The sequence below is a fragment of the Anopheles cruzii genome, chromosome 3, assembly GCF_943734635.1.
Source record: "Anopheles cruzii chromosome 3, idAnoCruzAS_RS32_06, whole genome shotgun sequence".
NCBI classification, from domain to species: Eukaryota; Metazoa; Arthropoda; class Insecta; order Diptera; family Culicidae; genus Anopheles; species Anopheles cruzii.
This window is the reverse complement of record NC_069145.1, coordinates 73377694-73403550: the sequence shown is the minus strand read 5'-3', so window position 1 is coordinate 73403550 and position 25857 is coordinate 73377694. Positions and strand designations below refer to the sequence as shown.

The window sequence follows — 25857 nt, the reverse complement described above, 5'->3', positions numbered from 1 at the left end:
GCGTTATTTGGTGCAGGAGGCACACACTGTGGATTCTATTTGTAGATTAGTTTTCGTATCTTATACATTGCGTCGTTACTACGATGCCCGCTCTCTCCCTCTCGCTGCTCGCGAGTATCACTCATGCACCATGGTTATTGGTTAGTGTCTTAATAACTACTTGTTAAGATGATATTCACTGCAATGAGCGATGAGACGATAGAAGTGCGCAAGAAGAAGAGAGAAGAATTATTGTGTTAGATTATTATGGCGAGCGGAAGCAAATCCATTCATTGGTGGTTATGATTCAACTCAAACGCAGTTACAGGATAGAGGACACGTTATTAAAGCCATTCCGTACAAGAGGAGACAAACATTGGCTGTGGACTTTAATTTTTCTACGATATTTATAAACCAAAAACATAACAAATATACTGAAAAATATAAAATTAAGTCTAAAAACTGAAAAATAAATCCATACAGAGTTAACCAGAGAGTTCAAATAACGCAAAAGAACCAAAAATAATAGAACAATAAACCTAGAAGGGGAAAAAATTAGTGTATTACAGATAAGTACGATAAAACGAAAATAAAAAACACGGAAAGGTAAGGGGATTAGATAGCGTTTATTTGGTCAGTAAACTATGCTAAGTGTTAACACTAAGCCTATCGTGCAACTAACTCTACGCATCTACACATGCAGTTAGATCGTTAATAAAGGGTGCTGAAAAATTCCAAGGAAATGGATGAAGAGATAGAAAATGAAACATTATCCTACAAAGTGTAATTGCGAGTGTTGAAAAGGGAAACAATAGAAATTTCTTTCACTTGCGCTAGGGTAAACAATTGTCAATTGTAACACGCCGAAAGGAAACGCACGACGGTAAGGTAGTGTGCACCATCATGCATAATCGTAAAAAACGGATTGAAAGCGGAGTGCTAGCCAAACCAAAATGACCGTTAGCCAAACGCGTGCAGATTCCGTGTGGACAAGCAACGGAAAGACCCGGCCGGCCCGAAGGGCGGTGGCAACAGTGAGCGATAGGGGCGATGGCGATCAGTGGAAAAAGATAAACACAAAAACACAGACAAGAACTTGCGACTTATTCGGCCGGAACAGGCCGGAATCATCGGCGCTCCGGCGGTCAAGTCCACCTGGGTTTCGTGCCAAAACGATAGATAAGCTCATTGTTGATAACTACCTTATTGTCGAAGTCGGCAAAGTTGGCGAAGCTGCCACCGCCGCTACTATCACCGAAGGCATCCGACGCCGGTGGTGCAGGTTTGGTAGGTGTAGGACCCTGCAGGGAGGACCCGGGGAGACCGTTTACGCGCGTGTGTGTGTGTGTATTTGTTGAACAAATTACAAAGGTTAGGAAACAGATCAGTGAGGGTGTGTCAGTTTTAGATACAAATTGCAAGTTGTGGTTAATTGAAGAAGTACAGAAAGAGAAGAGATAGAAAGTAAGAAAGAAAATCAATCACCCAATGTGAGAATCGTAACTACAGCAAAGACGTGAACTGTTATCGTATCGTAAGCAAAACGTTACCTGCATTGGCCGTGGTGGAGCCGGCCGCGGTGGAGGTTGCTTTGCCTTTTTCGGTGGTAGTGCCGGGCTGGGAGATTCCGGCCGCGGTGGAGCAACCGATCGGCTGGGACTGGGTGTAAGCGCATGCCCGGTGGTAGGTGCGTGCAGAATGGCAAACGGATCACATCCAAACTCGTCTTTGGCGGCCTAAAACAGAGCGAAGAGTAAGTGAGTGCGTGCGACACGAGCCCCCGGTTCGTGCAAGATCTTTACCGCTTCCGTGCCACCACCCTTTCGCTCGGCAAACGGATCAGCGGCGGACGCTGCGAAGGGATCGGCAGTGTGCGATTTGTTGCCAGCCATGGTCGAATGGTCGAATGCTCCAAATCCTTCGTCACCGAACCCGCCGCCACTGACACCGTGTGAACCCGAATCGAACTGGGTCGCGAACCCGTTCGTCTTAAAGTCATCACCAAACCCGGTCTCGGCCTCAGCGGCACTGAATCCGTTCGCCCTGTTGTCCCCGAATGGATCACGCTTGTTGGCGTTCTCCACTTCTTTGTCCTCGAGCGCTTGCTTCGCTTCGCGGAACTCGGGCTCGATCTTGAGCGAGTAATCCGACACCAGAATCGGATCATTATCTTCGATTGCCGTTCTGAACATCGACAGGGCATCGGTCATCTGCCGCTTGTACTCCTGGATCTGGCTGAAAACGGCCTTCACCTGGCTAATTTCGAGTTGCGTGTCCTGCAGCTGCGAGGTAAGCTGATCGACCTCTCTGGTGCAGGCGTGATAGTCCTTCTCCAATGCCTGCTCCTCGTCCTTCAGTTTCTGCAGCTCGGAACGGCGCGAGTCCAGCTCACCTTCTTGCTCCTTGAGTGTGGCCTCCTGCTTCTGGCACTGGTCACGAATTTTGTTCACCTTTAACCAAATCAACGTATATTAGTATATATCGCCATAAGTGGACAATTTAACCCGGTGGCCCATCGGGCGCTCCGGTCGGGCAAACAGCTCTGAACATTGAACATGGCAGGTTCTGACGGGGGAACAAGGACAAGGATGGGAACTGGGGATCAAGGAAAACGAAATCATCACAGTCCGGCCAAAAAACGAACAGCAGAGGGCCGCCGAAAGGGCCGTAAATAGAGGTCATTTTTGTTGCTACAATCAACAACAAGTTTCGATGTTTTTTTAGACACACGAACTGTCGCACTACCATCATCCATCACCAACTTTTGAACACTAACTGTCGCCGCTTGCCGTAGAAGACCGAACATATTCGACGAAGAAAAAGGAAAACGAGTCATTGACGACGATCGAATCGGACCGCGGAGATCGCGCAGCAAAATAACATAAAATCAATCGAATTTAATGCGACACAAACACAGTTCAAAGATGAGGCTGTGAAGAGCGAATGATTGAGGTACAGATTGAACGATCGAGCTCGATCAGTGCAACATCCAATTGAATATTTATCTTTTTTTTACAATTTTGACCGGACAACAACGTACAACAGAAAACAAGATACATTTCTGGACCACCGTTAACCCACCACCAGGGAGAGGGCAGAGTTCGAGGAGAGATTGAAACTGAAGGATTACACTAAGCAAAACAAAAGTAGAAAATAAAGCCACACCTAGTGTTAGTAAACTCAAAACCAACGCACCTCAGCCAGATACCAATTCATAAAGAAACATACACGAAACATGGGCAAACAAACGGAAAAGCGTGGAACAAAAAAGGGTAAATCATAAAATAAAACCAACCTGTTCACGGGCGTCACCGATACTGCGTTTTACCGCCAGCACGGCCTCATCAACGTCTGCTTGCTGAGGGCAGAGGCAGGCGAATGTTTCGTGCACACGATAGAGCGACAGGTCACCCGTGGTACCCGAAAAACACTCCCCCGGAGAGCGGAGTTGGTGTGAACCACAACACAAGCAGATTGCAAACGAAATTTGGTTTTGCATAGCGAGACAGTTGTTAAATCGGACAATTGCAATAACGTTGCGGAGCGAGGGTGACCAATTTTGGTAAAATTATCACACGAAAGGGTAAAAAGAATCGAGATGTAAATTAGTTACTATTTAATTCTGATTAATGTTAGCCTGGGTTAGCAATGGAATGCCTTTGGCACGTTGAATAGGACACTTTCTTGACGAGTGTTGTCGCACCGTAATAACGCCAGCATATTAATGAGTAGACACCGGACACGAATAAAGATTGACGCACATGGCAGGGACACAGTAACGCACACGGAGAAGTCGCTCGAAATACGTCGATGGTTAGAGTGTTTAGATTCTTCCTCAGTAGACAGAGGTTCGGTAGATATTTTGTAGTTCCAATTATTGTTAATGTGTTAACAAAATTTTTTGATCTTCTAGCGACGAGTTAGATGCTTAAAAGGTGGGTAGAATTTAGTTGGTTAGTAGCGAGCCGCAGTGTCTTCCGGAAATTTCATGTTTCACGTTTTCTTTCGGTGCATCTCCACAAACCGAAGTGCTTCAGTTGCAAATGCTTTCGTTGAACAACCTTATTATTCACGTCGATGTTAGTCCGAAAAAGTTCCACTCGAAAGAAGTGATAAGATAAAGCATACAGATGATGTTATCGAAACGTGAAGCGTTACTTGAAACGAGCAATTTGTTTGGTATTTTGATAAGTCTATGTTAAATAAATAAAGATAAAACACAAGTTCAACCGAGTGATGCAGTGGCCACTATGCAATTTGCATAAAGGGGCCACAAAACAGACTCCGGCAGCGGGATTAGGCAATAGATTTTGGATTGTCGAGAAAACCCTGTCACCATCACCAACTTACTTACCTGATTCTTGAGATCATCCAGACGCTTCTGAGCTTCACCTTTTTGGTTTTCCAGCTGCTTCAGTGTGGCCGTCAGTGTGTCCAGTTCGCTCTGAAAAAGGTAAAAACGCACCATTAGCCTTCGAACTGACGTGCATTCCCACGCTGAAGGAATTCTGGATTCGGAGACTCACTTGCAAACTTCTCAGCTCTCCACTCTTGATTCGCACGTCGGCCTCCTTCTGCGCTACTTCCTGCTCCAGCAGGCGACGTTCTTTGGCCAGCTCTTCTATCTCTTTGGAAATCATCTCCAGTTCCGGATTGCTGTAGGTCGGTTGCGCCGGTTCCTGGGAAGGGTGAACCACATAAGCACCTATCCAATCTACTAGTCGGACAAAAAGGGAACCACGTCCACACGTACCTGAGCCTGAATGAGTGAACTTTTTCTCAAGCTGGGTGGCACCATGTTGGGGGCCAACGATTGCGGTGGATCGATACCCTTCTTGGCGCGATCGACGAACCACATCGCCAGACAGAACTCTTCCAGCTTCAGTTTCCCCGACTGGTGCGTATCGCAGAGCGCCCAGATGTGAGCGAGTTTGTTTTGCGCCACGCCCGACTGCAGAAACACATCCTTAATCTCGAGACCCGACACGAGCCCGTCCCGATCGGTGTCACTTTTGTTGAAAATTTCCTCATACTTGCAGCGCTCCAGCGGCGAAACGACCCAACTGGTCACTTCGATCGGACCGGTGCTACCCGGCAGAAGGGGAACCAGCGGAACGGGCGGAATCATCGGTGGAATGGCACCGGCGGACGGTGGTCGGTTGAGCGCTGCCGGAAGTGGTGGCACAACCGGTGGTGGTGCAATGTCGGTCGGAAAGTTGGCCACGAAGCCATCTCCGCCGAAAGCATCGAACGAACCGTTACCATTCGTCGCTGTTCCGGGGGCGGCATAGTTGCGTTGTAGCTGCGGCGGAAGCACCGCCGGAATGGCACGCTTATCAAGCGCCTCGTACACCAGGTGCATGGCCACACAGAACTCGTGCTTGTCCAGGCTACCGTCCCGGTCCTGGTCGGCCAAATCCCAGATGCGGCCGAGCGTCAAGACTGGTAGCTTCGAGTTCATGAGCGTGTTGCGGACCTTCGCGCCGGGCAACAAACCATCCACTGGGCCCAGCGAATCGAACAGTTGTTCGTACTGCTGGCGTTTTTCCGGGCGCATCGACCAGTCGGTACTTTCGGGCGGGAGCATTTTTACTTGAGCTGGAACCTTGGGCAAGTCACCCTGAAGGCAGAGGAAAGAAAATAGGGTTTTAGGGCGCGCAATTTGGACAATCAAGCGGACTATACTTACCACTTTCGGTGGTTTCGATAGTTCTTGGTAAACGTTTTTGACGTTCATCTCCGAACCTTCCTGTGCCAGACCGATCAGCTTGAGCGACACGAAGAAGCCCTCCTTTGTAAGGAACCCGTGGCCGTTCGGATCCGACAACTCCCAGATGCGACTGAGCACCACGTCGCTGAGACCGGATCTTTTGAGGAACTTGGCCGCAGGCATTGCTGGTATTTCGTTCGTTTCCTGGGGGTCAAGCTGTGACAAAAAGGAGCAATCCGTTAGACTATTTTTAACGCATCAAGAAGATGTGAATAATTAGGCGAATCCAAATAATCACAAACAAGTATGAAATGGACAAATCAAACCATGCGTTTTCTGTGTATCGTAAATTTAAAATGTACGCATTAAATATAAATCCAATAAAATGAAGAAGTTATTTTAACAACGTTGCTCTCTTTTGGCGTTTAATTAGTTCAATTATTATTCGGAACTTGTACCCGTCCATGTTCACCGTCTCCGCCAGAGAAGAATTCGCTCTGTTTCCTTTTTCGTTTAGACGTGAAACGTCCAGATACGTGACGCATTGTTCGATGTGGCGCTTCATAAGGAGTGCCACCCAAGCTGAATGGTCCTTGGAGCCAACTTCCTGTGGTCGCTTCGCAAGACCATATTTATTCGAATCAAGTAACCTGCGCTTCATTGCTAGCCTAGATTCGCAACCAACTCACCTGTTTGTAGTAGGCCTCGTATATGAGGATGTGAGATCCTGCGATCTGCCGTCGAAGGTCGTCGTATTGCACGTTGAAAAGATCCGAAAATAAACGAAAGACATGTCGAGAACGTTAGTTAAATCAGAAAATAAAGGTTTTTCTTCTGGAACAGCACTGCGAACAACATTGCATCACAACAAAATATATTTTCTTGTCTGTCTGTTAATGGCTATTTTGTCTTCCATTCTTCCTGCAGCTGGAAAGCCAAGGATAAGGGTAAGGAATTAAGGTGTTTCTCTATTTTGCGACACACTCTTGCACACAACACTCAATGCTGGCACATTCCTTTGCTCTATCCCGCTTCCTGCCCCGAGACAAGTGGCGCTCAACTCCTACACGCGCGATACTGTGTTTTTTCGTTTTCTTTTTCACTGATAAGCGTAAGGGCGTAGTAAAGCACGGTCTGTGAATGTGCAGTTCCGAAACAATCGAGCCGTTTCTTTGTGGGTAGTATAAGTATCTTCAAGCCCACCACACTTCCCCTGGCCCGAATCAGCGGCCACTTGTTATCGTTGGTCAGGATTATGCAAAAGTAAAAAGTTGCGTGGAACGACATGTTGGTTTCGTGTTTCGGGCAGGGCAGGAAGGGCCGTTGAAAATTACCTTCACGATGTCGGTCATGATGATGGTCGGTAGTATTTCAGCAAGAAACCACGAAACAACACACGATGCGCAATCGTAATCGATCCGTAACAAGCGAGAGACACGGTACAATTTCTTCAGGCGGACGATGTTTCCCGTGTCCTTGTCTTCACGCAAACGAACACACCCACCAGCAGGACGACTGCGATTTACGATTGCCTCACAATAATACTGTAGCGCGTTTGGGGCGCCTGTTTCGCGTTAATCCTTCACTTTTGCTAGCCACTTCGCGAAGCCTGTGTAATCAGGATTAGGATTTCTTGCTTGGTCGCTCCTCCTGCGAGTAAAACCTGCGAGCGTGCACACGCACTTTTCGCTTCCCGTTTCTACGTGCGGCCTACGGTTGCTTGGTTGACAGCACGGTCGATACAGTTGTCTCCCTCGCGCCAATGCTCGCAAGCGCAGCCGTCAATCGATATTTGTTAGTTTGTCCTGCTCACACAGAGTTCTCACAGCCAGCTGTCAGCGATTTGACACTTCCCAACGGGCGGCTGAAATACGGTAATGTTTTGAATTTTTTCGAATGCGCACAATGGGAAAAAATGCAATCTGATTCGCTATTGAATTTCAAAATCTCATTTTTTTATTCCTTCACTTTTTTAGTGCGTTAGTTTAGAAAATTAATGGTACAGCCTTTGTAAAAAACGAAGCAAAACAAGGAAAATAAAATTGCAAATGCGTCAAGACACTTAAAACCTAGAGAGGTCCAATTCGGCACAAGTTATTGCTATCGGGTATTACCACAGCCCACGCACTCGCCGTTGGCGAGTACAGAAGCGACCAGAAAGTAGGTGGAACAAATTGAGTCACATACTAATGTTACAGCTTTTCGTTGTTGCACTTGGAACCCATTGGAATCACATTCAGAGCAGCGTAAAGTAACATTGTTCGATAAGAAGGGTGGCAGGCGGAGGGATTTTCGTGGCGCGCTGGCACCATTAGTGGTGGTGACCGAGCGTAAGGACGAGCGGCGCCAAAGCGCCCAAAATGAGCAATGCCAGCTCACAGTTGCGCAGTCCTCCAGGACCTCCGGTGCCAGCTCCGGCTACCGGTTTCCCGGTGACAACATCGGTCGTGCTCGGTGGCTGTTGTTCAAGTAGGCTGTAGTTTCCGTGATGCCCATGGCCGTGCCCGTGGTGACCGTGGCCACTGCGCTGCGTAAGTTCCGGCAGTACGTGCACCGTCGCCACGTACAGGAACGTTCCGGCCGAGAAGAGCATCGCGATTCCGGTCGCGTTCAGTGATTCGAGCGTTTCCTTCTGCTCACTGCCAATGCCGAAGTACGTCAGCAGCGTAAGGGCGGGTGCCGCCAGAGCGAAAATCAACAGGTGCTTCCGGATCCGGTCCCGCTCGACACCTTCGTGGAGCAGGAAACTGACGAGCCCGAACGCGGCCGGCGCTTTGTGCAACATTATCGCCAGGAACACAATCATCTCCACGTCCGAGTGGCTTGTGGTGGCCGCAGCACCCAGAGCCACACCGTCCGCTGCCGCGTGCACCACTAGACCGATCGTGGCCGTAAGGTTCCGTTCGCTGGACCCTTCCGTGCGCCTGGAGGACACCTGATCGACGAGCATCATGAACACGAAGCCAAGCACGAGCGAAAGCCCTATCGTGGCCGAGTGCTCGTCGTCGCTGTGCTTGTGCTCACCGGCCGCTTCTGCAACACCCGCCGATGTCCCGTGTCCCTTCGCCTCCAGCGAACGTTCGTCGTAGAGCGAGCGGATGCCTTCCGGTATGATAACGGTCAGGGCGGTTCCCACCAGAAGGCCTGCTCCGAAAATGGAAACGTTTTTTAACTTTTCCTACAACAAGTAAAGAACACGTTTAACACGCTGGTCGTTGGCGGCTGTTGGAGCGAACAAACCTCCGAGAGCGACATTAACATTGGAATGTTTCCGGCCAAATACGACCCCACCAGCATCACGATGACCAACGCAAACAGCATCGCCACTTCATCCATTTTGCCGCAACCCTTTGGCGTGGTTCCTTACAAATAATCCTACGCGACTGGACTTCGATTTGCTTGCGAACTAGTTACAATCCGCCAAATATGCGCCACTTTTGCTGACTTAGCACATCCCTCGTTCCGCGCGGTCGGTGGGAGGGTTGTTTTAGTAGTTCTTTTTCTTCTTCGTCGCCCTGTTACTGGCCATCGGTCACGGCTTTTGTTTTTCTTTTCTTTTCTTCACTTTCTCGCGTTGTATTTTGACACATTTGTTTACGCGCACCGAACCTCGTTGCAGGCCGACTGTAACGCTGGCGACGTAAGCCGCGCAGGACAGCAAGGATTCATGGAACGTCTGACAGTAAAGATTCGTCCCGAAAAGGTTGACTAGAGTTTAATTTTATTTCCGCATTTTTCTGCCACCGCGATTGATGTAAAGATTATGCACAACATGAAAAAGATATTCTTTCATCATAATTCCTAGCAAAATGGTGTAAATTTATGCACAGGATTTGTGAAAGCACTCGGAAGCGCCGCCTCCAGCGGCGGAAGCGTCGCTGTTATTTGCGGCTAGCGCGTGAACTTGTTCATCTCGATGACTATGGGCATAAGTAAACTTTAAAAACTGATGATTTTAATTATCTTACCTTAAAACAGATAAGTTTTCTATGACAAATCCGAATTTTTAGCCTTCCATGTTGCATAGATTCCGAGAATCAGATTTTTTGCAGAAGATTATGTATTAAAACATTTTGGTGTAATGCCGATTGAATACTTAAGGCGTTTAAAAACCTTAACATAACGAAAAAAGCTTATTTATTATACTTGAACGCTTTTATTACACATACAAAGTTGAATGTAATCAAAACACATGCAAATGAAACAAAAACGGTGACAAAAGTCCACAGATTCTTCCTGTAAAGAAATATGTCCGCCTTTCTAATACAATTTCCCCACTGTGCCGATGGTCAGGTCAGGTTCGAAGGATCAAAGTTATGTTCAAAATCTTAGTTACAAACCCAGAAAAAACACTTCAAATGTCAAAAAATTCAGGCTGCGGTCGGTTGTGTCTATCTAAAGCGGATCTAAAATCGCAAGCAGGTCCGCGTTTGTCCGTGCCACAACTGTACAAAGCATAAATATCGAAGCGGAAAAACGGTGGCTTCTCTTCCCCCAGTGGGCCGGAGAGCAAAACACGAAACTACGCACTGTAAACCCGAAACGAAGAAATTATTCTACGAACGCGCGCTAGATTTAGAAAGTTTTAGTTAGATTAGATTTTCCCGAACACGCTTTGAACGTATCGTGTGGTTCTGGGGCTGTGCGTGTGTGTGTGTAAAGGTAAGCAAAAGAAGGCGTCCGTTGTTTGTGCGTGGTGCGTTTTTCCTCTTTTTCGTTCGTCCATTTAATGGACGAAGCTAACGGGAAAAGCTTTGTTTGCGTGGTGGTGGAGTTTTTCACGCTTCACGCAACATCGTCGTCGTCGTGAAGTGAAGTGAGAGCCACGGGCGGTGAGGTGAGGTGAGCGAATCTCACGCTCACGCGCGGGAGACAATTCTGGTCGGCGAAGTTTTGTGCAACATTTTCTCACCATGAAATGCGTGAAAGTGCCCGTGAATATGCGGATTGTGGAAAATTGATTGTCAGACCACACCATCGAGAGGAGGAGAGAGAGAAAGAGAGCGACAGAGGGATAGAGAGTAAGTGGGCGATTCGGATCTCTGTGTGGAAAATTATTTTGGATTGTGACGTGAGTGAGGCAGAATTGTTCGGCCAGTTAGGGGAAAGGTTAAAATCAAGTGTTTGGTGTGTAGATGTTAGAAATGCAACAATTTCTGCTCTACAAAACAGTAAACTATTGCTTAGGACACTAAGGAAAGGAAACAAACCCCGTTTTAACGATATTGCCTAGGGATGGCGGATATCGTTTATTAAAAGCGGCGAATGATATTTTCCCCCCTTGTGTGTTGGTTTTGTGCGTGTCCCGGGACGCCCGTGAGTCACAGCAGAGTGTTCGTGCGTCCGTGCGTCTGTGCGTTGTTTAGAATTGTACGTTGGTGAAGGGTGCGCCAGTAAAAGGTCTTTGGCTGGGTCGCCACCCTGTGGAAGAAAAATCGATACCGTCAGCGGTGGCTCTGCGTTTCCTGTGCTCGCGAGGCTACCTTTGATGGTGTTGCGGAAAATTTCAGTCCGACGGTAGGGCGATTTCCCTCATTCACCGTGCACCGATCGAGTAGCCTGACCGACCGTTTGACCTCAGAATCTAATAGTTTTTCGTGTTTCGTACGCAATTGTGCGTATTTCCGTGATCCGTGACCGACTAGTGACTAGGTGTGGAGTGGTGTGTTGTGGATAAAAACCGAAATTTTTCCTACCAGGAAGCAATCAGCGTAAATCTCAGTGACGATGGCGCTGGAGGAGACCCAGAACAATGGGTCCGCGGTGGCGGTGGCCCCGAAGGAAGGTGCTCCATTGCCACTGAAACAACCGCAACAACAGCAGCAAGGTCAAGCGCAGATTCAACCGTCAACATCGAACGAAAAGCTGAACAACATCGTTAACGGCAGTGGCGGCGGTGGCGGCGGAGGAGCATCGGAAAAGTCACGATCGAACAACAAACAGGTTAGTGTTGCCGTCAGGATGAGAGGATATTAACATTCCACGGCAGGCGGGGGGTGGTCGACTGGCAGAAAGAAATGATTGCAATTTTCCCGTCCATCTGCCGACATTTTGTAATCCACCGCTAAATCGTGTGCCCTTTTGCGCTGATCCTTTGCCCGTGTCTCGTTCTCTCGTTCACAAAAAGACTTCCACCGCGGTGTGGTCTTCGGGTCGGATTTGATCCAGGCCGGAAGATCGATGTTAATGCGCCAAAGTATTTATCCTTGCTGTAGCCACTCCCATGTGAATGAATTTAAATTATTGTAAAATGTAAAAAAAAGTTGTTTGCCGTGTATCGACCGGAAGCGTCACGTTTGCCAATGGAGCCCCAATGTTTGAAATTCAATTTGCCATCACCATTTCAAATATTTGACGAACGCGCCGGCGTGTCCTGTTATCAACGGGCGCTGCACTCTGCAATGCACTGCAATTATCAGTGAAGTTTGTCTTCCTGACGTGGCGGCCTAGAGGTGCACCTAGGGCGTGGAACCGGGGGGAAACATGTTGACTTAACCTTCACCAGACACCGACGCGAGCGCGATTCCGTTCGGGTCTCTCTTCAGTCGCGTGTGAAATTACCCTCTCCGATAACCGTTTGCACCACACCGCCTTGTGGTCTCTTGTTATCTTGATCGGCGGCTAAATATAGTTGCTGGGCGACTACAAAATCAGCATTTTTTTGGCTCATTTAACCACGACACAACTCTTGCCGCAATACGTACAATTAAATCGTAATGTGCACCCCACGCCTACTGGGAACGGTGCGGTGAAGGGATTAATAAAAAATCGATCACGTATCCATCGACCAACCCGACCAAAGAATTCGGCAAAGACGTGTTCTGCTGCGCGCACGGCGGCTCTTCCTCGCCGTCGACGAAAACATCCCAAGGTCAACCGCGCGTTTCCCGCGCGCCGGCCAAGATTTGCGCTGTGGCGGAGACCAAGAAGACGACGATGGGATGGGATCACAAGCACACGACCGCGCGTAGACCATTTTCCTTTCGCTCACTCGCCCCGAAGACGCTCTCACTTGTGCGAGGTTGTGTGCGTGAGAGTGAGCCAAAGTCAGCCAAAGTTTGCACAAACACGATATGATGAGGTCCGCTGAGCGCGATGATGATGTTGATGGGTCTGCTGCTGATGTCATCGTTGAATTCGGTTCGGTTAGTGGCCGCGGGGGCCCCAGAAATGTTACTAAAATTCTGTGTACGGTTGGGTTCGGCCCCAAACATTACACCATCCGGCGCGAGTGGTGCATTATTTTAATCGCGCTTCTACGACGTCTGCTACTGGGTTGACATTGGGAAATGGTGTGCTTGGATCAGGTGCGAGATGCCCCGAATGCCCACTACAATCCACAGTCGCCATAGTTAAATCCATGCAGCGTTCAAACGGTATAAATGTTCGAAGGTCAATCGGAGTAGTAAATTATGAATCATTACGGGACTTCCACTTCTTTTCGACTCGGACCATCGTTAACCTTTGCCATGATAATCGCTTTCTCGAAAGAAAGGACCCTAACGTCGCCTCCGGGATCCGTCCTCGAGGTGTGCTAGGTGAGCCAGCAAGGAAACGTCTTCATCTGGTCACCTCCCCTAGAACGATCACCCAATCTATCATCGCCCTTAATGGGTGTCCATTTGTAAGCTCACTCGAAAGTGATACTCCTCCATTCAGTGCGGAGTCCGAGTCCAATTGTTCCCCACCACGTCGACATCGGTAGCATCATGTTCTCCCGACAGCATGACCGCCATACTTACCCGATTTATGAGAGCTATCAATTACGCCAAGGAAGCACCAAAGAGGTCTTCCAAGGTACGGCCGGAGCTATCTCAGACCGCCGGAGGAACCGTCGTGTATCAATTGAGCAGCCTCGCCAAACTCGCCGAGAGGAACTAAGAAATGGACGGAATTAAAATGTTTTCTTTTCCAATGACCCGGGCGCTTATGTCATCGCTTGGCGGAACCTTCCTAAATTGAACCACACCATCCTCCGGGGGCCTCTTCTATGGGTGTCTGGAATTGGAACGGGTGGTGTAGACATTATGTTCACGAAATTCGCATCTATTCGCTTCGCGTTACGCGCAACAACCGAAACTGGCGACCGGGCGGGGACGGAACAAGCCCATTAAAACGCCGCGTTCCTCCCGGGGGCAGATTCCGGTATAATTTACTTTTAATGGCGGAAACGCGCGCGCGCAGAGCGCAGCGTGTTCATTGTCAAACTTCTCCGTTCGATCAAACTCCGTGACGGATTAAGACAAAATCTCGCGCGTTCCGTCCAACGCGCCGCACTTGGCATGCAAAGTCTCTCGGGGTGGTTTCGGGGTGTACTGTGCAGCAAGATGATGATCTGAAGCGTCGAGCGTCTAATGATGACGACGGCGTAACTTTCGGAGGAAGGAAATGTCGCTCGCTCGCTGTGGACTGGCGGAACACTTTGGCTTGTCTTGTGTCGTGTTTTGCAAAGTTTTGCTCGGTTGAGCTTGATTTTATCTGCATCCTGGGCCGCGCACTCCCTTTATGGTGCACTTTTTTCATTGCTCCGTTTGAGCTGCGAATGTTCTTTACGGTGACAGGGCGCCGTTATTGGAGTGCCGCAAGTTGTCAGTTACATTCCATTTCCCCGAGGTGCATGATTCACCGATTATTTGCATGTAAAATGTAGCTCAGATTGAGGTTGACTTGTTGAATTATTGTTTCGTTGGAAACATTGGCACAAGAAACATAAGAGCTGTGCTCGGCTGGACTTGTGGCCCCGTTCTGTTTGGGATTTTCAAGGAATTGATTGAGGGCGTGGGAATCAGTGGCACGCTTGCAGGATGAGTCACGAATATAACTTCATTCATGCTCGTGGTAAAAGTATCGTAAGCCGTGCGGCTAAAACGAGGGCTCAATACGAAGAATAGTCCTTTTAATTTCCCATTTTTTAAAGCTCGACCGGCCCATATCGATTCACTAATGCACGTTATGCCACACTCTCCGCATAAAGATTGAAGAAAAAAACCCGGGCTTGAACGTAAACGGCGCAGCATAGAACACGGCACACATTGCAGCAAGTAGCGGCAATTTGCCTCGTGCGCTTAATGATTCTTTATATCCGCTCTACTGACTGTGACGCTCGTTCAGTCCGAGTCCGGCTGGCTGGAAAGTGTTGGCTCCCCCATTGTCTCGCTGCGCTCGCTCCAAACCCTGGCAGCATAAAACGTCTCGTGACGGATCAGCAGCCTCGGGGATTGCCTGGCGGAGCGGGCCTCTCGGTCGTGATGGGGCGTGATTTGCGATTCACTAGGTTCAGAATCCCGCACCGACATTTTCGCAGTCTAGCTCCGGCCAATCCGTTTGTATTTGACAAATTTTAATATTACTTACCCTGCTCGTGGTGCAGTCGAAAATATGGGCCCGAAAAATGACCATCAAATCGGCCATCAAATGGCATCAAGCGAAGTGCCGGTCACATGTGTCACGCGGGAGCCCCTCACCCAGGGGCCGCCGCAGGCCGGTGAGCAAACATATAGTTTTGCTCTCCCTTAATTAGCCTACCCGGTTCGCTCGCGTTCGGAACTCGTTTATGCGCTAAAAGATGGGCGGCGAACTGCGTAAAAACTATAATTATTATCCGAAGCTTCTTCTTCGTTACGTCCCGGGTTTTATGCTGCGCTCGATTCCCCACGCCAGCCACGAAGGGCATGCGTATTTATGTGGCGCTTCTCGCGGTTCTCGCATTTCGTGTGGCCCGTTCGCGGACGAACCGGAACGTTTTAAACGATCGGCGTTGGAGGCACGTTTCTTAGTCGCATTTTTAAATATGGATGAATTTAATGTTGAAGGAAGTAGCCAACGTTATCAATTTTTAAAACCCAACCCAAAGTAACGGTCGAGAAAGGGGCCCCAAAATCCGCGGGCTGCGTTGAGAACGGGGTCCCGACGCACGTGAATATTTAATGCAAAACACCCGCATCGTATGCGCCCGCGCTCCGAACGGTGGAAAGGTCAAAATCTGCCATGATTTCGCCCCGATTCTCGGTGCCCGAAGTAGTTCGTTTCAATTTTTTAGCCTCACACAGTCATTCCTTGCCCTACGAAGAGTGCCTTTTTAGAGCGCCATTACGCGGGGCCCATCTCTTTTTGTTGGCTTCATTGATTAATCGGATCGAACGAGGGGTTGAGAGAATAAATAAATATTTTATCGTTCGAAAATGGTTCTTCTCTGCGGAAAAAAGATCCTCACAACGGGCGATGGACGTGGGTGGATAATTTAGCACCCAAACCCAGCCAGACCGCGCGCGCGAGACGGAGAGAGAGGAGCATCAAAGTTGATTCACAACTTTTGTTTCGTTTTGCAAATCGGAATCGGAAACCGACGGCGCGGACCGGTTTCCGTTTCTGTCGGATGCCCGCATGATGCACCGGTTCAGGTCGCGAGTGACGGCGACGACGTGGGTTTGCGGATGGCCAAAACTGGCGAGCTGAGCGCATCGTCCTCCGACGATCCCTTACGCGGTTGACGCGGGGTTACATTTGGCGCACTCCGCGACGGGTCATCTGCGCATCACGCTATTAACGTACAGATTTGGATGCGTCTGTTTTGGTGTTTGCCTGAGTGGGACTTAAATCTTCAATTATTTGTCCCTGCAGGAAAGACCGCTAATCCAAGGAATGATACAGATTTCCGTTTCAATGCGATCCAGGCGCTGTACTAGGCCTCAGTTTGTGCTCCAACCGAATCTGCGATCGATGTCTGGCTGGTGATCGTAAAAGAAATGGCAGCAAGGTTTGCTCCAAAAAGGTTGCCTTTCCACGATTATGCGCAACAACAAACGTGTCCCCAGCAGTCCCCAGTCCCCAGTTCAATCCGCCTGGGAGAGGAGGGATATTAAATCACCGCACAAATAAACCGCGACTTTCGGGCGTTTTCTTTTCCAACCCTCCCGCACCATTCGGCACCATTTTTACTTCATTTCGGGTTTTTGGGACTGGCGAGGGTATTTTTTTTGCACCCGCTCGCTCTATTCGTGCGATGCGTTTTATTTTATTTCATTTCAACTCCTTGGCGTACCCAAAAATGGTACGATCGTCCGGAACCGGTTCTCCCCCCGGTGTGAGCCGGTGCCGAGGGCGAGCGAAGGGCGACGGCGGCATGTTTGGTGACGACGACGACGACGAAACCTTCAATCGATATCTCGTTTTTACGTGTGCCGAGTGCCATTCGACGTTGTACGTTACGCAATCTCCGGTGAAGATTTGTTCCTTTTTGCTTTCGATGCTGCTCGATGTGATGTTGTGAATTTGTTTCGTTTCTGTGGCTGCCACGGTATCGATAATCGTGCTGGCCAATGGGATGTAAGTTACTCGAGAAGCTGTGCAGTGATTCGATACTAAGTTCGTGTTGACCGGTCTCTTGAGCTTTCTGTGTGTTTCGATGGCTTAGGGGTCAAACATGTTGGGTCCAAAATGTCTCCGTTCTTACTGCTGCCGTCCCGCGAATGGTCGTGGCACGTCGCCAAGCGTGTCGCCAAACATTTCGATGCCAATCGGTCAATCGATCAGTTCTCGCTTCTCGTCGTTGCTGGGGGTTCAATTTGTGTTCGGAGAAGAGGACTCACTCCCCGGCGATACTGGTAGGCCGGCGATTGCATTCTTCCCGATCGATTCCGGGCGGGATTATTATTATTATTTTTTCTTAGCCTTATCTTATCACCTTCCGAACGCCCATATGTTTGTCGTTCGCGTGGCGTTGCGAATTATGAGCAACAAATGTCCGATGTCCGACGATGGGACGGCTAAATATATTTGACCCAACATGGGCAAAAATAGCCGGCTTGAGCCGGCCGGTTTATGGCCGATTCTTGTCCCGTTGGTTCGTCAAACAAGAGGCTCGTCGGAAGAAAGGACCGAAGATGGTTTTTGGGGAGAGCACATTTTATTACTTTCTTCTCGAATGGTGGGACCTCAGACGGGTGATAAAAATGGTAGAGATGGCACACGGGGCTTGTCTTAGCCCCAAAAGGCCCTTCTGTCTTGGTTTTTCAAACATAATACCATGTTCTCCTTATTAGGACCCGAGGACATGGTTTAAAAAAAGCTTTACAACACCCGGCGGTGTTGCTTAAGCGCGAAATAAAACTGCAAATGATTCCGTCGTTCAGCCACAGCAGAGTAGAGGGCAGCAGACACGAGTCCACCGAACGAAGGACCTCTGGTCGTGTGGCGCGGACTTTTAAGTGCATGTCGTTCTGTTTCTGCACGCCCCGAGGGATGGCTCAAGGTGAGTGGAAATGAAAGACGCTCGACTGGCTGGAGGGGTCTCTCGGACAACGTGGCGTGCGTGGCACAAAACCTTCGAGGCCATCGTTCATAAAATATGATGCAACCCTTCTTTTCCTGCCTGCCCCGTACCCCAAGTCGGAGAGGAACTATCCTGTGTTTCTGGTGCATTTCGAGGCCTCTGACGGGGTGAGCCCACGCGTCGTGTGCCGCTCTGGCTTTTCAATTGTCAGCAGCAAGACCAGCATCGGGTCGGGTTCTTTGTGTCCTGGCGCTGGGGAGGAAGTACTGACATCGTACAGACTTTCACGTGCGCCACTTACTGCTGCGGCTGCTGCTGCTGTTCCGGATCCAATTAAGGTAATTGTGGCCGGTGGCAGTTTTATCGCCCCGCGCATCATCGTGAAAGTGGTCAACGTGGTCGGAGCGGACGGTGCAGACGGGCGGTTTTGGGCGAGATTTGTGTCCAGATTTCCACGTGGGTCGGTCGAGGGATTTCGGTTTTTATTGATTTATGATCCCTCCTCGTTGTGACATCGGCGGGGACCAACGGCGGGAACATTCGGAAACCGTTCCAGGCTGCACCGGGCAGACGGGACACGGGGTCCATTTTTCAAGCAACCAAAGCCCACTGTCGCCAATCCATCAGCCAAGCACCACCATGTCAGGCGATGGTGTTTCATTTTGGGGGCTTTCCAGAAAAGCGGTGACGGTGACGGCGACAGCTAACGTAACGCTTTATTTTAAGTATACAGCGAAGCATGTCTTAAAAGCCTCCACATCTAATCGCGATCGTCCGCCGCCCTGTCTGCCACAAGACACAACACAACAGTATTAATAGGATTTCGGTGTCGTTGTGCCCTCCCGATTTCTAACACCCGGCCGCTAATGAAGAGCCTTCGTGTAGGCTTCACGATCGAGGTCGGGTGATCGAGATGAGAATGGTTTTTTTCTTCTCGGCCAGCGCCACAAGATGACGCTGCAGGCGCTAATGAGATTGAATCAAGAAGCGAGGTCTGGCGCGACGAGCAGTACACTCACCTACTTGCGGGCTTCTGGACTTTCTCGGACGCCGGGGCTCCGATTGGTACGCAAAACGGCGCACGGACCCCTTGTCAGCGGTTGGCCTCCAGAAGCCAGCAGAAGGAGGATGCCTTGTGGATAGCTTCGTTGCCATAAAAGGTCGTACGCATCTCGCCGTAGATTGCTGCCCCCGAGGGGCTTGTCACTGAGACAGACACCGGTGGGTGTCCGTGAAATGGCACTAGCGTAATTTAATTGGCGAACAAAGTTCATTAATTGAACAACAAAAAAAAAGGAACTCTGCCTCCGGGCGGGCACCATTTTGGTCCCTCAATGTCGTCGGGCGGATCCGAAGGCTCCGATTGCCCCGCGTCAAGAGATAAGCGATCATCTGGTAAGAGCCGGCCATTTATTTGTGGCTTTTTACGATACTACTCCACTTTTTGAACGATCCTAAGCACCGTTTCGTTGTCTGAAGTGAAGAGTGAGTGATAAAAATGTTTATTATGTGCCTCGAAAAAGTGGCCAAAGTTTATCGGTCGTGTGGCTGTGGTAGAGAACCCTTTCAAAATGTTTCGTTTAATTGCTGATTGCTGCTAATAGCGAGCACGAATTGCCATAATCAAACACACAAACAGCCCCAGGGGCTGCAGATTATGAGTCTTTTGAACAAACAACGGCACAGCATCGTTCGCGCGTTGTGACGTCGAAAGTGACTTTTACTCGGCTCTCGGCTCGGCCCCCCGCCGGCGATCGATCGGAACCGGCGGCCGGAAATTGAGCAAACATTTCTCCGATTCGCTCTAAATGCTCGGTGGGTGGGTGGCGCTGGGGCGCTCTTATTATATGTTTATGCTCCGATGTGCTTATGCTGCTGCCGACGATCGGCGCACGGGGGAGAGCTGTTTAGACGAAAATCATCGGCCTCGGTGAAGCGTGAAGCGTAGTAAAGCGCGCCATCCGAAACTCCACATTAACAAACAGTGCCTTCGAGCGATCGGCACTCGATTAGCGCTCAACAATGTACTCGTTTCACGAATTTACACCCGCGTCCACCCGTACGTTTGTATCCCCGATTCCCTTCCCACACACCTGTGAGCTCTATTTACGCGGCACAAGAACCAATCGCTGCTCGGCGTGCCCGGCGGGCGTGGAATTATTTATTGGAAATTGGTTGAATTTTATGAACCTTCTTCGTGCTCGTGCTCACTCACGGTTTTTATGGGGCAGCTCGCCCCGGTCCCGCAGTGAAAGGTAATCCGGTCGCCACTACTGGCCGCGTACGCTAAGCATAAACCACGCATCGCTATTAGGCGGCGGGAAGCAGTGAAACCGGAATGTGGCACCTTTCTCCGGTGAACTTGAACCCGCACTTGCTGATGGGTCGCGATGCGCGTAGCGCACGGTGTGGCAAGAGTTTGTCGATATTCAATGTCTCAGAGGAGGTTTGAAGACTGCGAAGGACCGTGGCATAGTTCTCGGCAGCTCTGGTCCTCTGCTGACGAATTGGTTTTGATTGAAAATTTATCGAAGCTCCGAACCAGCAAACGTTTCGGCATAGACTCCAACGGCTTCAGTGATGGGGAATCTAAAATTGAATAATAAGGAAAAGGTTTATCCGATGCCATCAAACCTCGTTATAAGACCGTCTACTAAGAACCGATCTCGGAACTTTCTCGTCGCACTGCCCTCTTCTACGTAGGTAAGTTTGGTTTTCACTAGCAAACTTGGAGTCAAACGGCCAGGTGGTTTCCCCACTACCCATACGAAAACCGCGATGCTCAATTTGTTGGGACTCCTACCTACTTGACTTGTTGTGGCGCGCAGCAGCAGCATCAACGTTGGCTCGTTATCGATGACCTTCTTTCGTCGGCTTGGGAAAGAAATTTCGCGGCAGCCAAAGCCGGCGGCTTCTTCAGCACAGGGACAGGTGTGTTACTTTCTCTCGCCGCCTTGGTGTTTGTTTTGATTTTTCCGATATTTTTGGCACATCCGGCCCAGCGCGGCAATTGGCGGAAGAATTGATCGCCTGTCCGCGATCATGTGACGGGAGATCTGCAGCCATTTGCTGGCCAATCTCGTGGATAATGTGCGAAAAATGGTTTCCCAGGCTGGCGCATCATGATGATGTTTCAATCTCCGGAGCCGGAGTGAACTGCGGACCGCGAAACTCAAGACCGCGCTGAACCGTTGTGTTTCTTCACAATTAACGCAACCCGAGACTCTCGGAGGGGCTGCCGCTACCTACCGTCGCTGCTTAATGGATCGATGATATTGTGGTGCGCGGAGATCGAGATCATGTTGCCACTTAATGGACCTGTCTCCGGTCCGGTTGAGCTGCGCGATGCGAGATGAGCTGCCACGCGGCAAGCAGAGAAGGCAGTTTAGGCAAACGCACAATTTCCCCACCTAATATTGGAGCGTCCATCTCTCGAAGTTAGTCGTTGAAGTCGTTTTTTGGCATAGCATTGGGAAGTTGCTGAAACAATTCTTGCTCGATCGCGTTCAGAATTTCCGATTAGAGGGTTCCAGATATCAGAAGATTATGAATCTTCCTGCAGCCCCCTTTGAACTGCCTTCGTAATTTGGGGATCCAATTCCGCCCAACCTGGCCGACCATCGACGGACACCTTTCCCCGTTTCAGATGATGCTCTCCGCGTGCCGGGCGCGTTGGTTGGAATGGTTCTAAAAATAGCCTGAACCGATTCGAAACGAGAAACGGCCGTGTCGCGCTTCCACTGCTTCTCGGGAGCGCTGCTTCTGTGCATCGGCTGCTGGATTCCCCGTCCAAATCTGGTTTCTTGTGTGCGCGAGACTCCGAAAGGGAACCAGCGAGAAAGGTCGTAATTCAGGCGCTCGTTCAAAGCGCGCGATGGCCACGGCGATGATTGGCTTTGCGCTGGAGACGCTGGAGGTCCATCCAGACCCGCACCGCACACAGATTATCCGACGATAAAGTCGAACCCAAGAGCGGAGGTAAACATCATCGGGCATCGGGAACGGGCTTATGGGGGCCCCGTTCGATCGTAAATATCGAAGCGATTTTAAAGATATCGCGTGGCCAGAAAGGAACGATGATGGTGACTGACTGACTTTATTGCATTTAATTGATTACTCATTTGCGGATCCGCGGAGTCCGTGGAGTTGCGTTGTAAATCCGAAGTGCGGATTAAATGGAAAGTTTTGCTCTCCACCAAGCAAGCACCGGCGCAACAATGCTCGATCGAAACGCGAGACCCGTCACGAGGCGAAGAAGAAGAATGGCCAGAAAAGAGGTCTACCGGGGGGGGCTCCTCTTAATGGACCTACAAAAGTGAAACCCGCGTCCAAGAACAAACGACAGCGACGCCGTGACGTTCGCTGAAGATTTACGTGTAATGAGGCTGATCGCTGCCTTCCTAGCCGAGGTAAGCCGGCATCACCGGGACCCCCAGATCCCCAGCTGCCGGATCCCGGTGGGCTCGGAGATGGGCGACCCTACGGTGGCCCTTCACTGTAAAGCGGGCAATCACGATGACGCTTACTCGCCTACTCACTCGACGGGTGAAAGGGTTCCGTGGGCTGCCCCGTGAGCATCACACGGGACTCGCTTTTGGTGGTGTCTGGGGAACTCTCTGCGAATACAAAGAATTGGAGCAACCCGAGGCGGGCCTGTCGCCTTTCAAGGGGGTTTTCAGTTTTGCTACTTCCAGCAGAGATTTGACGGCAGCAAACGCGTCAGGACCCCAGGTGCAATCAATCTGTTAAGCACACACACGCGGCGGACGAAAGAGGTCCCCGTCGTCCCTCTTGTCTATGCTGGGATTACTGTGGGGGTGTTTTGGCCACCGAACACACCCGCCACATTCGAAATAGATGGCCGATGATGCTACAATCTCTCGCTCTCTCTCTCTCTCTCTCTCTCGCTCTGGCTGGGGAAATTGGAGGGAAACTTCCAAGTGACCTCCGGAACGTTGAAAACCCCCCGAAAAAAGACGTTTAAATTTGGAGTCTGACGAAATGGCGTCCATTTTTGGCCGCCACCGACGCGGTTCTGTTGCTTTTGTACACTCCTGGCCGCCCCTGGCGTGGATTTGGCATGGGTTTGGTGTTTTTGGCAAATGACCCCCCGGGCGAAGCGGAAAGAAGTAATGCGCGTCTACGGTGGAGCAGGGTATGCAAAAGCGAACCCTCTCCGTTTGTTCTCTGTCCTCTTTCGGTAGTTGGGCGAAGTTGGGTTTCGCCACACCTTCGCGCCCCTGCCTAAGACCCATTTGTTGCCAGCATGATGGTGACGCAGGTCCGCAGGATTAGTTGTGCCCAAAGGTTTATTGCTTTACATTAAGTTTTAATAATTTCTTTTTCGATTAAACTTTGACCGTTTCTCTTGAAAAGAAGGGACACCCTTGCTTCACGAGAAGAAAGCGAATGAAAGTTTAGGTCCCGCCTGGGAAAACTCCCCGACCCAGCTTGACGGCTTGAAGAAACTTGAAACTGGAACGACAATTACCCTCCGTCACAATCATAAATCGACGTCCGGGTGGTGTGGAAGGGCCAGCCAGCCAGCCAGCCCCGGATCACTGCATTATCGGGGTTATTTTCCTGCCTTTTGGACCCCGGCCCACGGCAATCGATAATGGGCCGTTAGGTCTGGAACGAACCACGAACGAATGCCAAAAGGGCTACCGGGTGTGTTTCCGTTGGTTGGCCTTTTCGGTGTGGCCCAGTTAGTGGCGCCCGGGTTGGCGGGTGAAAGTTACGGCCGTGTGCATCGCTCCCCGCGGACAAATCGGTGGCGATGAAGTTCCGTCGGTGTCGGTGATCGACACCAACCAATCGGCGACGGCGGCGGACTCAGTGCAGTCATTTGATTCGAGTCTGGTGTCTGGTCCGGACGTACCACACCGGTTCAAAAATAGACCCAAGAATGCGTGCGTGGTACGGGCTGCAAAAAAGGGGGTAAACCGTGCCGGTATGCTGCGGTCCCACGATGCGGTTTCCTTGGTCTTCCTCGGTGCATCCAGCACAAACGCTTCCTAATGGCGACGGCAAGCGGACTAACTCGTCTGAACACGTCCGAGTCGCTTGCTCTCTCTGTGGGGTATTTACCGCAGACACAACAATTAACCACCGAAGCTGTGCGGCGATGGCTTCGCGGCGCCTTGGCGCGACGCCAGGACGCGCGGCACCGATGCCGCGTCGTGGACTTTATTTACCTGCCGTCAGCGCCGACGGAAATAGTGTATCGGGCGCGGTTACTATTTTACATCGCATCGACGATGATGAAAAATTACATTACAAATGTTGATTACACGAAAGGCACCAAAGGGAACGATTATTTAACGCCCGCGCCAAACATCGTCCGCCCAATTTACGACCGGAGTAGTAGTAACCCTATCTTGGTACCCGATGCTTTCGGTCAGGGTACGGCCGCCCCTCACGTACGTCGGTCGGGCTATTTCCGGAAGCGGCAACGAACCGGAACACCGGACGCTCACCACCGTGCTACGCAGCGCCCTCTAGAAGCTGAAGAGATCGGTCGTTTTGATGGCTTCCATTGATGGTGACACTAACGCTGTGTCAGATGAGTACTTGACCGGGAATTGAAGAAAAGAGTTGCCGAAACCCACGGAACCAAAGGGGGTCGGTGTCGGTGACACCTTAATTACTGCGATTCCCATAAAGCGCTCGCGACTCTACCGGACCGAAAGAAAGTGTGTGTGGCGTACGCTGTCCCTTGAGGCTTTACCTGGTACTCCCCGACCACCCCACGGGCGTGCCAACTAACGGTACAGGCCGCATCCGCTTGTCGCGGCCGATCTCTGTCGTGCTGATGTCCATTTGGGATGTTCGGCGGAACCGGCATTAACCGTTTCCTGTATGCATATTGTATTTGTGCTATGTTAGCGTGTCTCTGACGTCCGACGGTCGATTCGATTCCCAGCCGCACCGAAAGAGAGAGAGCGCGGGTTGCGTGCGGACGAAGTGATTTGTGAGGCAACTCGCTGTTTTTGGCACACAACATTAGCATAGAAACGGTTCGGTCGGTTGGTACCCGAAAGCAGGACAGAGTAACTTCCCTCCGGAACTCTGCTGTGGCACCGATCGACGCAGCCAGTGACGCAGCCGGGTCGAAAATTCTAGACCAAGCGATGGCGCTGGCGGATGGTGATATTATTTTATCCGCCACGCCACCGATACACAGGTTTCACTTTCGTGTCACTCACTCACGACGCCGCGCTTCTGCTCGACGGCCGTGTGCGCCAGCAGCTGTTACTAATTTTAAAGAGCGGTTGTTTATTTATTCCACTTTCGAGAACACCCTTTCGATCGCTGGCGCAAATAGCCGGCGTTGGGGGAGAGCTAGACATTCACGCGGGCACATGGCAGGGCAGGGCGTGGGCTTTGGGAGTGTTCCCAGCCCCGTGCCCGTGACGTAACAAAAACGTGGTTCCCAAGCGCGCGCGCACCCCTTCTGTAAACAAAGGCTGGCGCGAGTTCCATCCGCCGCCGATGCCTGAGCCACTCGGAAACTCGGACAATCGGTGGCGTTAATGCGCATGTTAGCAAATGATTGCGAATTCACCGGTGAATCAATTAACAGTCCGCTGCCAGCGTCGTGGGTTTGGGGCAGGTTTCTGTCGGCGATTTTCTTGGCCGGTTTGCCAACTTTTCCGCCAACTCATTTCGCAGTCACACAACCCACAAGTTCCCCGTGCTGTGCGGCGCCGTGGTGGTTTACCGTGTTTGTTGTGAACGAAAAGGGGGGAATTTGAACATGTTGTGGTCGTTGAGCAGCGCGTCAAGTGGTTAGCGGTCAGTTTTGAGGCGAGAGCGATTACAATGAAACAAAACTCGTGATGCACGTGACGTGCTTGGGAGTCGGTAGCACTAGAGCGGATAAAACAATAACCAA

At 50.4% G+C, this 25857-nt stretch overlaps 3 protein-coding genes across 4 annotated transcripts in view; 1 reads left to right on the top strand and 2 right to left on the bottom strand.

The window, feature by feature from the left end:
- Nucleotides 1–92: 92 nt before the first annotated feature.
- On the bottom strand, nucleotides 93–7123 carry LOC128271787 (epidermal growth factor receptor substrate 15-like 1). Of its 2 annotated transcripts, none has more exons than XM_053009427.1 (10): nucleotides 7024–7123; nucleotides 6379–6423; nucleotides 5669–5905; nucleotides 4733–5599; nucleotides 4506–4658; nucleotides 4334–4423; nucleotides 1782–2429; nucleotides 1530–1715; nucleotides 1182–1280; nucleotides 93–178 (listed from the first exon to the last, which is right to left on the bottom strand). In XM_053009427.1, the coding sequence occupies exons 1-10, from the start codon at nucleotides 7039–7041 to the stop codon at nucleotides 176–178; spliced, it is 2346 nt and encodes a 781-aa protein (XP_052865387.1). In that variant the 5' UTR covers nucleotides 7042–7123; the 3' UTR covers nucleotides 93–175. The 2 variants fall into 2 exon arrangements, with proteins under 2 accessions (XP_052865387.1, XP_052865388.1); XM_053009428.1 differs by having other exon boundaries at nucleotides 1182–1246; nucleotides 1526–1715; nucleotides 4506–4684; nucleotides 4753–5599.
- A 568-nt stretch (nucleotides 7124–7691) lies between these two features.
- Nucleotides 7692–9215, bottom strand: LOC128272849 (zinc transporter ZIP9-A). The gene is made up of 2 exons (XM_053010732.1): nucleotides 8930–9215; nucleotides 7692–8867 (listed from the first exon to the last, which is right to left on the bottom strand). Exons 1-2 carry the CDS (start codon nucleotides 9023–9025, stop codon nucleotides 8001–8003), a joined length of 963 nt encoding a protein of 320 aa, XP_052866692.1. The 5' UTR covers nucleotides 9026–9215; the 3' UTR covers nucleotides 7692–8000.
- A 2201-nt stretch (nucleotides 9216–11416) lies between these two features.
- Nucleotides 11417–25857, top strand: part of LOC128274599 (ankyrin-3-like) — a 50896-nt gene continuing 36455 nt past the window's right edge. The window contains 1 exon segment of the mRNA XM_053012837.1: nucleotides 11417–11632. Coding sequence (XP_052868797.1) covers nucleotides 11417–11632 — 216 coding nt within the window.

What these genes read in the sequence shown, in the direction of transcription:
- LOC128271787 (XM_053009427.1), bottom strand. An exon ending in ACGAGGCCTACTACAAACAG is followed by an intron (nt 5,906 to 6,378) that starts GTGAGTTGGTTG and finishes TTTTTGTCACAG; the next exon opens with CTTGACCCCCAGGAAACGAA. An exon ending in AGGGTGGTGGCACGGAAGCG is followed by an intron (nt 1,716 to 1,781) that starts GTAAAGATCTTG and finishes GCTCTGTTTTAG; the next exon opens with GCCGCCAAAGACGAGTTTGG.
- LOC128272849 (XM_053010732.1), bottom strand. Translation starts at nt 9,025, where the DNA reads ATGGATGAAGTGGCGATGCTGTTTGCGTTGGTCATCGTGATGCTGGTG. An exon ending in TGTTAATGTCGCTCTCGGAG is followed by an intron (nt 8,868 to 8,929) that starts GTTTGTTCGCTC and finishes TACTTGTTGTAG; the next exon opens with GAAAAGTTAAAAAACGTTTC.